The sequence below is a fragment of the Coccidioides immitis genome (genome assembly GCF_000149335.2).
Source record: "Coccidioides immitis RS genomic scaffold supercont3.3, whole genome shotgun sequence".
Classification (NCBI taxonomy): domain Eukaryota; kingdom Fungi; phylum Ascomycota; class Eurotiomycetes; order Onygenales; family Onygenaceae; genus Coccidioides; species Coccidioides immitis.
In genome coordinates, this window is record NW_004504308.1 from 961,214 (window position 1) to 973,747 (window position 12,534).

The window sequence follows — 12,534 nt, forward strand, 5'->3', positions numbered from 1 at the left end:
TTATGGAATATAGGACTCCGGAAGGGGAAGTCTGTTCAAACGCTTGCCAGATCCGAATTGCCTGTCACTCCGTGTTAGATGCAAAGTGAGAAGTGGGATCTGGGCGGTAGTGGTTTGACCTCCACTTGTCTCGGGAGGCTAGTCAACAAGAATTAATGAGAAGAAGCTATGTATCTAAGTAAAGAAAAGGCCACCTGGAATCAGGTACGGAGGATGTCAAGGCTGACGCCAGAGCACGCGAGCGGAAGCCGAGCGATCCAATAGAGTTGACTCTGGTGTCAAGTTGCGTCGGGGCCAAGACGATCCGAGTTTATTTAAATTTAGAAAGACTTTAACTATAAAGGGATTAGTGCGAAATGTGTTAGGTAATCCAACTAGCACCTCGCTCACGTGACCCACATAGATTAGCCGAGATTCCCCTTTAGGTAGCTTAGTGAATGACAAGCATACAAGTCCTCCATCAGGTTATAGCCCTTTGTGCTGAAGAGCAAGCGTATAAGGTTGATTTACAGCTTAATTGGTTATTGAAGCTTACAATCAACACCCTGAATGGTTATTCTTGTGGATAATGAGGTTTTATGAGCACTAAAGAGAGCATATGTTGAGATAGACACCTCCTATATGTGCAAACCCCTGTAGCTTTCTAGCACTGAGCTGAAGAGCAAGTTGAACCCTGTAGCTTTCTGGCACACAACCAGAGAGTGAGTGAAATGCCTGCTAAACACATCTAGCAAGCAAATCAAGCACCTGGCAATGCCAAAGCCATGGTGAACCATACAGACAAACCAGAGCACTGAACTCCTGACCAGGAAGCTCCAACAAACCTCCCTACACCCCAAACTGAGCTTAGGCAGTTGAGTAGGCTCAGAGGCAGCCCACCAAATGATGAGCAGGAGCCTAGGGAGAAGAGTGAACTCCAAATGTTGCACAGAATGATGCTGAATCAACAGAAGATGATGCAAAGGCAACAGAAGACAGTACAACAGCTGGCACAGCAAATGAGTCTCTTATCAGGTCAAGCAAACACACCTGCAACAGTGCAGGAAAACCCAGAGCAAGAAGCTTAACAAGAAGAAGGGGACTGAGAAATAGACTCTGAGAACAAACTAGAAGAATTTGTCAGCAACCTTATAAATATAAATATGTGAACTGGCAGAGCAATCAATCAATTCATGAAGATCTTGAAAACAGTAAAGAAGCCTATGACCCTGGCTGGGGCCAGCAACTACCTAGCATGAAGCAAAGCCATTCTAAAGGTAGCTTGTCAAGTAGATACTGAGAAGATTATTCTGGAAAGACAAGAGACCTCACTACAGCCAGAGAACTTGAAGATTTCACAATACTGGAACATTCAGAATAAATAGCTACACAGCCTAATTGACAGTATGATATCTGCACAAGCCAGAGAACACTTTGAGGAATTGGATAGTCTTAGTGCTTACAAACTCTGGGAAGCTGTAAGAACAGCCTTCCAAGAGAGACCTGAGATACAGCAGGAAAGCCTATTGACAGAGTTAGTGAGAATGACACCACAGTCTGCTGGCTCAGAAAGAAATTATATAGAGAGATTCCTAGCAATCTGTGGGGAATTTGAGAGATTAGGGTTCAAGCAACTGGACCACACCCTACATGATATTTTGAAGATGAACATTATGTCCTGATGAAGAGAGTTCATACAGAACTGATTTGATATGGCATGCCAGAGCAGAACAAACCTACTGAAGAAGAATTTGAAAGGCCTACTGAAGGATATCCTCCACTGAATCCCCAAGAAAGATCTGAAGAAAGGCAGATTTACAAAGCCAAATACAAATGTAACAAGCTTGGATTCTCAAAAGTCTTACAAAAATACAAACTCTGAATCCAATTCAGAGAAGAGCTCACTGCAGAACTGAAACTGCTATATTTGTGGCAAACCTGGCCATTTGGCTAAATTTTGCAAATCTAACAAGAATTTGAAGCCTAATGAGCCTAAGGAAGACTCTAAAGGCAAAGGCAAGAAAACAACTACAGTTGCAATGGACAAGATCCATTTGATTCATGAAGCAGCCTTCTCTATAAAAGAAGCATGTGAATCCACAGACAAATGGATTCTTGACTCTGGAGCCAGATCTCATGTGACCTCATGTACAGATCTAGTTCAAATGGACCCAAAGAGCTATGCAACACAACTGCTTATGGTGAATGGTTCAAAATCAGTCACCAGAGGATTTGGCATGGCCAGTATCCAAACTGACAATGGAGAATTGAGCATTGGGGGGGTTAGAATCATGCCTGACCTCCAGGTTAACCTCATAAGCTTTGGGAAGCTTATACAAGACAGCTTTACAGTGGAACAGCTCTATGTCAATGGAGAACACATCTTTCTACTAGAATCAGCAGATAAAATGCAGAGCTTTGAAGCCATGCTTAACAAGAATGACATCCTAGTTCTATGAATGTCTAGGATATGCAATTTACTGGCATATGTGTTTCCAGTACCTATGAAACTTCTAGAGCCCTGCTATGTAACAGCAACTCTAGAGAATAAAGATGATGTGCTTTTGGCACTGAATCACCTGGCAAAGACACCAGAAATCAAGAAGGATACAATGGCCAATTGGCACAAATGCTGGGGGCATCTCAACACCCACAATATAGCTATTCTAGCTAGAGATCTGAGAATGGCAATGTGAATAAAGAGAGTAAAGAAGCTAGGGTTCTGTGAAACCTGTGCTAAAGCTAAGCAAGCTTGCAACCCATTTGAACCTAGAACATGCTCTACAAAGCCTGGAGCTAAAATTTTTATTGATATTGCAGGTGGCAGCCATACCCTATTTACAGACTCTGATTCTCCAAGCTACAGTGGAGTGAAGTATTTCCTACTTATAATGGATGATGCCACATGATACAGGTGGATCTACCTCCTGAAGGAGCAGGTAGAAGCTCCAGAAACCCTAAAGAACTGGATCAACATGATTGAAGTGTCTACCAAATGAAAAATCAGCACTATACTGTCTGATGGAGCTCCTGAATTGATGAGCCAACAACTGGCTGAATTCTACAGGAGCAAGGGTATACAACAGAAGATTATGTGCCCATATATATCTTAACAAGATGGAACAAGCAAACAAGGAATATGACTTCTTTGCAAGTGCACAAGAAGCATACTTATAGACTCAGGACTTCCCAATAAGTTATGGGGTGAAGCTCTCACTACAGTCTTCATGATGGTGAATCTATTGCCTACCTCAGTGTCTCTATATGAATGCAAGAACATGAAGCTGTCGACACCCTTTGAAGCCTGGACAGGTCACCAACCCCATTGCAGATGGGTCCATAGATGGGGATGTAATATCTATATGAAGATTTTGAATGAATCCTTGAAGCTCCAACCTAGGTCCAAGAAGATCAAATTTGTAGGATATTGTGGCATGTACACCTACAGGCTTTGGGATCCAGAAACAAACAGTATAATGATCTCGCGAGATGTTATATTTGATGAGAAATTGGATCAAATCCCTATGAATTTGCTAACCAAAGCTGAATATGTTGAACTCCCAGAGGAGTATGATTATATAGATCCATTGAATGGCTGGCAACACAAGCTACTAGCTTATCTTGCAAAGGAGAAGCCAGAAATCATGAAGAAGCTTGTGGATGGTGAATTAGAGGCTTTAGAGCCCACATACCTGGGTGAAGAGCAAGAAATTCTCTCAGATGCTATGGAGGAAGAAGAGACAAATGGAGCTGAGCTTCCAGTGCTCAGTATATGTACAGACATACCAAAATCCATTGCTGAAGCCAAATGCTCTGAAGAGTGGCTTTATTGGAAGAAGGCTCTAGATGTTGAAGTCTCCAAACTACAAGAGAAAGGCACCTGAATTCTAGTCAAGAAGGAATCTAAAATGCAGATCCTCTCTGGCAAATGGGTATTTGATAGGAAGCTCAACAACACAGGTGGCACAGTATGATTCAAAGCCTGTTGGGTTGTATGCAGATTCAAACAGCAAGAAGGTGTTCACTACAAGAAGACCTATGCAGCAGTTGTCAGTGAATCTACAATAAGAGCCTTCTTTGCTATCTCAACAGCCAAGAACTGGAAGGTCAGAGTCTTTGACTTTGTGACAGCCTTCCTAAATGGAACTCTTCCAGAGGATGAATGTGTATACATTCAACTACCCACTGGATTCAAGCATGGGTGGAGTAACCTAGTAGGGCTCTTACACCAGGGACTCTACAGGTTGAAGCAAGCTGCTAGACTTTGGTATCAAGCAGCTACTGACTATCTGAAATCTCTAGGATTCCAGATCTCTCTATACAATGCAGGCCTACTCTACCACAAGAGGAAGCAAATCTATCTAACCCTACACATTAATGACTGCTGTATAATGGGACCCAACAAAGCCAAAACAGAATGGCTCATCAAGAAGCTTCAGGAATGCTTCAAGATCAAGAAGATTACAGAACAGGGCTGTTACCTAGGCATGTGGGTTCAAAAGCAGCCAAATGGAGACCTTTTTGTGAACCAGGAACAGTATATTGAGGATCTACTGACTGAATATGGAATGGAAGACTGCAAACCTTCCAAAATGCCAATAAAGAAAGGAATAAGCATTGAATTCACACCAGATCAGACCCTCAAAGATGGAGTTGACAAGCAGGCTATGCCTATGAATTACAGGAAAGGCCTGGGCTCTCTACAGTTCCTAGTTATGTGTATGAGGCTGGATATTGCATTCACAGTCAATTATCTGGTGAGATTCAACAGCAGGCCCAATAGGGAGAGCTGGGCAGCATTCAAGCAGATCCTATGCTACCTCAAGGACACAAAATTGAAAGGAATAGTCTTCAAAAGAGATATGGATTCTGAAGGCTTGAAACTGGCAGCCAGTTTGAATTCTGACTGGGCTGGAGCCAACCCTGCATACAAATCCACCAGTGGCTATATTATTACCATGAACAGAGCTCCAATATCATGGAGATCACAGTGCCAGACATCCATCTCAAAATCTATGACTGAAGTGAAGTATTTGGCAGCTAGCAAAGCTGCTTGTGAACTGGTTTGGATCAACAACCTGTTGATAGATGCTGGGGTAATTAGTGAAGGCTCAGCAAGGCTAAGAAGCTCAAAATTAAGTGTTGACAACAAGGGAGCAGTTGACTTAGCCAAAGCTGAAGCTATAATGTGAAGAGCACACCATATTGAGATTCAGCACCATATGCTAAGAGACTGGGTGCAAAAGAACAAAATCTTGATCAAGTATGTTGGAAGCAATGCAAATAAAGCTGATGGGCTCACAAAGACTCTCACAATGGATCCCTACACTCAATTCATGAGCACAATAGGAGTGACGAGTTGATACAGGAAAATATAGAGGTTTATCAGTGAAGCCGGCAAAAATACCATATCACAGCAAACAGAGCTAAGCCTAAAGAAGGAATAAATCTGGATTTTGTAATTAATTTTTATCACGGATTTGAGAGATTTGGAAGCTTTGGATCTTTGTGGCTCTCACTCACTGCTGGAGATTGTTGCATGGGGGGGTGTTAGGTAATCCAACTAGCACCTCGCTCACGTGACCCACATAGATTAGCCGAGATTCCCCTTTAGGTAGCTTAGTGAATGACAAGCATACAAGTCCTCCATCAAAATGAACCTCACGCCCGGATTAATAATTCTCCTGTAAACCGACGCAAAATTGATTCTCCGTTTTCCGTATCCTGCCAGGTACCTAGGCAGGTACCTACATATACCTAAAGTCCCTTTCATGTCATTTTCCAAAACTGCCTACTGGAAAGGAAGTCAAAAAGCCATGAGCGAGAGAGTAACAAGGTTTTAAGCCGCGTGACCATTTTCATTGAAATCTCCAAGTGTCCCCCAATGCTATTTTGTAGGTCTGACTTTCTTTTATTCATATAAATCTCATTCCTTTATGTTCTATGTATTGGATATGAAACTACTCCGTCGATACCTAACCAATGTTATATCTAAATCGAAGAAACGGAGAACAATAAACTCTAGCAATATTAAGCCCAGCTCTCCAGCATCTGCTGCAAGACCCGACTCCCTGTAACCCGAGCCACATCCTCAACATAGGGCTTTTGTACAGAAAATGGCTTTCCCATCACGTTTGGAACGAATTTGCCTACCAGCCGAAGAGGGTCAATCTTCTCCTCCTTAATCTTGTCTTTAAGGTATTCCCGGTAAGTGTCAATGCCGCCCTGTAGATAGCTAGAGTGGAAGGGAACATTAATACCAAGGAGAGGGACAGTTGCCTTTCCACGATCAAGCTGGACAGGGGCTTTTTGGCTTCTGGCTGCTGGCTCATGTCGCTGTACAATTTCAAGTAGAGCCTCAGGGGTGTCTGTCCCAGCTCTTGTATCATTGGCTAAGTGATCACAGACTTTTCCCAGTAGCCAAAGGGCTTGTAGCTGATGACAAAATTAGCGTCTAAAACTATGAGACTGATATTTATGGAAGGAACACTTACGTGACCAGCGCAGACATATTGTTGTTGATAGACATTGTAGTTGACAACTTCGAGAAGGAGACCCATGGTGGAACTTATTTGTTTGGTGAGGATAATGAGAGACTCCTGTGTAAAATCTAATATAGGTGTGAGGGCTATTTTCTTATGCAACATCATGATACGGGACACATACCTTTTTTGACCCTTGACGGGTTAACGGCGACCATAGAAAAGTCCGTTTGCCCCGTGGTATCACCATCCATCATATTTTGCATCACCACACCACGGTAAAAGGTAAGGGCAATCAGATCCTCCACCGACAGGATGCCAGCACAAGCAGCAAGCGCACTGTATTCGCCTAGAGAGTGTCCAGCGAAGGTAGCATCACTTTGTACCAGCCCTCTTGATTCAAGTCGGGCCATCTCGGCAAGATTCATCAAACTGATGGCAGGTTGGGCGAATTGGGTGGAGAAGAGCAGCCCAGTTGGGTTGTGAAATGTATACGATTCGGATTCAGGGGTCAATCCCGCCATAATGGGAACCTGAACTTCACGCCCATTCTCGACTACTCGACGGGTAATCGCAAGATAGTTCTCACGCACGCGGCGTCCTTTTGCAGTTCGGAAGTGTACGGTCAATTTCGATGGATTTTGCCGGATGACATCAATCACGGAGAAACCTAATCGCGCGGAAGTGTGAGCAATAATCCACCAAATTAAAGAATTTGATAGGAGGGCCGGTGGCTGGCCATCTCTTACCATAACGATCAAGAAGGTAACGATCCCCTCTGTCCCAAATTTCTCGTGCTGCCTCATCATTGTCATATAGTGTCATCCCCATGCCCTTTTCCTGGCTTCCCTGGCCACAGAAAAGATAGGCTGTCGGCGGTTGCTCAACTTCAGCTTCAGCTTTCATCACAATTTCATTGCTGGCATTATTGAAAACATGCACATTGAAGACCATGCGCCCTTGAACCATCGAAGTATGCTCGACCTCGACGCGCAGGGCATCACCTTCATGGACAGGGCTTTCAAATGATGTGTACCACCGGCGGAAACGGGAACGGTCAGACTCTGCCAGGCGATTCTCCAGTTCTCTTCGCACAAAGGCCGATGTATACATGCCATGAACAATGGGTTGTGAAAGTCGTGCCAAACCTGCAAAGATGGAACACACATGGATAGGATTATTATCGGTAGACACTGTCGCATAGTCTCGACTGGCAAATGCAGGGATTTCCATAACCCATGACGCTGACTTGTCCCACCCAGGGCGTTCTAGATGTTGGCGCTGCTTCAATGGCTCTCCATAGCGATTAAGAAATTCAGTCACAGGGTTTCCATGGCAGTGTGGATGTGAATAGTTGATTTCACCAACGCGAGACAGTTGTTTCCCATCTACCATGCAGGAAATTGTCCCTGTGACCTCCAAGCCATAGGAGGCGGAGGACTGGGCATAGATACTATAAGACTCAGTGCGGAAAGCGAGGCATTTGTGGTGTAACTTAGTCTTGGGGCCGTCGTCGAATTTGATCCACTTTCTACTGTGTAACAACGCCTCAAGTTTCTGAGTCGTAACCCGTACAATCATTTCGGGTTCCTGGAGTCGCTGGAACATAGGGCCACTGGGCTGGCTTTCCCCCTGGATAAAGAAAGCTGAAGTTACGGTCATGACAGGCTCTTGTCGCCTTGTAATGGTTGCGCTGACTTCTACTAGCTTTCCTTTAGGTTGGGCACGTATCGCAGTAACTCGTGAATTCGCCTGGACAACGTCCCCAATCTCTAGGGGCTTCGCATCGGGAAACATCTCGAAGGTGTTGGATCGGTGCAAGAGCCGGAAAAGGTCACCACCAACTCCTGTGGCTAGTAATGGCTTCATTAGCACAGACCATGCACAGACTATTCCCAAATCAAGCGGTGCGAGACGTTGAGTCGATAAAGGAGGACTATAATTTCCTTGGGCCCCTGCAACGACGGCCGCAAAGCTGTCCACCATCTTCTGGGACAGCGTCATTTCCTCCTGGAAAAAGGGCAAGGTGATGTCCGTATTTGCACATGCCCCGTATTCAAGCATCCATCGGGACGCATAAAATTTCCGGATTCGCTCCAATCTCTGTCCCGTCTTATCATTGATCACGAACCGACCTCCTGCTTCGGTAAGATGAAGCTCATAACGCAGATGGCTGACTCGTCGAGACAAGTCAGGGGGTGTTTGAATTGTAACGCGAACCTGCTTCCCATCGGATGAAGAGAGAGACAACGCTGGATATGGGGTGTTTTGCCACGGAGAGTTCCTAGATAATGTGACACTTCTCACCTGTCTAGTGGATCCGTGATATCGGACTATCAGAGCATCACCTGTGACAGGACGAAATGCGATTGGGAGAGGGTTGTGCTCCTGAATGTTCGCGCGGCGAATATATTGCTCAGAAAAGCAGGCCTGTAGCCACTGATTTACTCCTCCCAAAGCGTGTTCGAGGATCCGGTTCCTTTCAATGTCGGTCACTGAAGATGTAAAAGTATACACATTGTGCATCTGGTCTGAGGTGAAACTGGCGCAGGGAAATATACCCGCAAGAGGCTGTTCTGTTGGGGTCTTCGACAAGGCGGTAAGATTTTCCCGGTTCTCATGTTGACCCGAAGCAAGGGAAGATAATAAATCATTGCAGATTCCATCCAGAATTTGTCCCGCAGATTCCTCAGTCGAGGTCGAGTATTTTGCAGCCACTGGGCCATGAATTATGCATACCCGCTGAGGGTCTTGGTCTATCACTGCTTCCAAGTTCTCCATTTGCCACAAGCTATCCTTTTTGAAGTACTCTTCAAAATTTTCGTCAAGTCTTGGAATGAAATTGACGGGCTTTTGGCCTCGACGACGACAGAGTGCCAGAAAGTACGATACATCTTCTGGATAAATGAGCTCAGTGCTAAGCATCGGACAATCTCTGTGGAGGCTATCCACGAGCTTGAAAGGATTCGACGACTCCTTTGCAACGACAGATGAAGTAGAGTGGCATAATCGTTCTTCAACACGGCGTAAAAAGTCAAGGAAGAACCTCAAGTACGATGGATGCACCCAACGCCGTTGTTGTGGCAAATACATCAAATTCACTACCCTAAGCAAACAACCCGCATAGGTTAGATCCTCAAGCTCCACTGCATTGCCGCTCGAGTCTATTGCAAACCATGGTCGGCAGTAATCTGTGTTCAAGCGAGAAATTATGGACTCTCGCCGGGCGAGAAGGGCCTCAAGTCGCTTCGCGGGTTCCTTGATGCGAAAGACGGTTCGGTCCAGATCATTCCATAAAAGGACCGCTCGTGTGGCCAGTTTATGGATGGGCTCTCCCATTTCCGATTTAACTGTGATCACTCCTCCTGCTGAACCAGAGTAGGTGGCGAACCAGTCGGCGTCGCTGGTGCCCTTAGTCTGGACAATTAAATCTTTAACTCGCGGGGAAGTGTGAGCCTCTTTGGAGACCATCATACGGCTACCAAGCAGCACACCGTCAAATGGCATGGGGGGGTAATCAAAGGTTTCGCTCCAGGAGCCAGTAAGGTAAGGTAGCATTCCTTGCGCATCCCCAAATCCGCTACCTATAATGAGAATAATGTTCTTTCTTTTCCGGATTCGTGCATATGTTTTCAAGATAGGAGCATGCACATCCTCATAGGAGTGGTGGCCACCGCCCCGCCCTCCAGTCCATTGCAGGGCTATTGGAAATGACTCATTTGCCTCTGCAATCTTGATCACTTGATCAATCGCATCCACCGATCCGGGCTTGAATGAAATATGCTTCAAGCCCAATGTATGGATATATTCGGATGCGACTTCCAATGAAGGGATACCGGCCCCAATCGTCAAGCCCTCAACTGGGAGGCCGTCAGAGATCAATTGGCGGATCAGCGGAATTTGCCACAATATTGCCTTGGGGTTGGCATAGATGACGTTAAGGGTAATTCCTCGATGTGGCGGTATAGATGTCGCGAGTCTCCTGATAGCGAATTCGAGGTCTTCGGGTTTCGCATAGCCGCCGGCGGCCAGTTCGATGTGGTAACCAGCATTCATCACATGAGACACAAAGTCCCACGCAACGGTTGTTGGTGTCATTCCACCTACCATAACGGGTGGAGTTCCAAATATTTCCGTCATCGGCGTTCTTATCTTTAAATTCCCCTCATCCCGAATCAGCTTGGCGCGATGTATATGCGACCACTTAGGAGCGAAAAAGGGCTTTTCACTGGAGAAGAATTCATGTTTGCCGCCATACAAGCTCGTGGAATCTGTCGGTTCCGATACAAGAATGATACGTGTCCCAGAGCCCTGAATCTGGTTGAGGAGTAGACAGCTGCTTCGACCAGGTCCAAAGTCTATAATGTGTGTAATATCGTCCTTAAGACATGCCTCACGCCAGAAAACCTGTTCGCATGTGATCATTCGTACAAGTTCTGCTGTGAGATCCGTCCCGGTGATGTCCCTGAGATCAGCTCCTGTCCGGGTGTGATATACCGGTATGCGGAGGTCAAGTTCCGCCAAAAGTTCTGCTCCGACCTGCTGGAGAACTTCCTGAGTTACATTCTGCAGGTGAGGGGAGTGAAACGGAGCTGAAATAGGCAAGAGCTGGTAATCGATGTTGGGAGCGCGATCAGGGAACGGGATTTTCGCCTGGGACTCGTTGGGCGCGACCTTGCGTTTTTCCAGTAGTTGACATATTCCTCGTAATGTTTTCGTGGGGCCCGCAACCACGAAAGCATCGTCAGAATTTTGAAGACTCAAGTATGCGGCTTCCGATTCTCCCAAGCAAGAATTACTCTGCTGTAGGAGCTCTTGCAACTTCACTTTCCGCATTCCACGTATACTAAGCATCGAGTGTGCAACAGCATTCTGGTTACCATCGCTTGAAACAACTGCAGGTTGGAGCACAGAGTGATTAAAGGACTGGTGGCTTTTAAGCCCGATCCAAAATAGCAGCTCCAGCGACCTATCCACCAGATCATGGAACCTAGACCAAGAGTCCGAACCAGCTATTGCAGCGGCAACTATTACACCCTGTGAGTGCCCCGCTGCGCCCGAAAATCGGACTCTCATTTCTCCCGGGTGAAGGTTGAGCACATGACAGGCAATTGCGTAGTGTGCAAAGCTGGTGAGCCCGTTGATGGGAAAGCTGATGGGTGCAGTTGCAATATGCTCGCGCCCCGGGCATTTCTCGGAAGGACCAAAGAGCCAGTCATGGATATCAAGCTTTGCATAAAAAGGGCCGTCTGCAGAGTCGGAGCATCTGAGGGCAATATTTTGCAAGTTTAATGCGGCCCGCTGGATGAAGTCTCCGATTAGAGGCTTATATGTGTGGTAGATGTTCCGTAACTCAGTCAAACAGTCAAGATTGTGAATTCCTTGGCCTCCAAAGACCGCCAACAACGATATATCGTCGATGTTGGCCCTTTCAAAAAGCGCCGATGTCGACATCTCCCTGAAACGGCCGATGGTGCGAAAATATGCCTCGATGAGCTTTCTGCTGGAGGATGGTTCCAGTTTTAACGCCAGAGAATGAATATCACCGCCGCAGAGAAGCTCACACTTAAAGGCTCGGTGGAGTAGCTGTAGAATCGTATCGTCCGGTGGGTTCGTCGAAATGAAGTCGAGCAACGCCAGAGTTTGATTTAAAGATAAGCAAATATCGTCGTGAGATGAAAACGTGGGTATCAAATCGGCGCTCTGTGCAGATCCCCTCAAAGAAGTAAAGTACGATATCAATAAATCCTTCTCTTCTCCTAGGGACTTGAAAGTCCATCGAATATCCTGATCATGAGACATATCTAGCACACACCAACATGCAGTCACTCCGCCACGGCAAAAAGTGGTTTCTGGAGTGGGATATGGAATCCAAGGAGAAACATGAGAATACTGATAAATCCATCTCGACAGGTCCCTTCACGGGGCTAGATAAGTGACTTGCTACATGGCTAGGCTTATGGTGTTGGTCAGACACATTGGCTTGGAGCCGCAATCTCTCTGATGCTGCGGTTGTTTGTATGTAACTTTGTAATTCCCCGTATTGAAACGACCATAAAATACCGCTACCCAA

At 45.8% G+C, this 12,534-nt stretch overlaps 1 protein-coding gene across 1 annotated transcript; it reads right to left on the reverse strand.

Moving 5' to 3' along the window:
• Positions 1–6,009: 6,009 nt before the first annotated feature.
• CIMG_08565 (fatty acid synthase beta subunit) lies at positions 6,010–12,263 on the reverse strand (the record flags this gene model as incomplete). Its single annotated transcript, XM_001241401.1, has 4 exons — positions 6,010–6,414; positions 6,474–6,589; positions 6,646–7,131; positions 7,211–12,263. The coding sequence occupies 4 exons, from the start codon at positions 12,261–12,263 to the stop codon at positions 6,010–6,012; spliced, it is 6,060 nt and encodes a 2,019-aa protein (XP_001241402.1).
• Between the last annotated feature and the right edge of the window lie 271 nt (positions 12,264–12,534).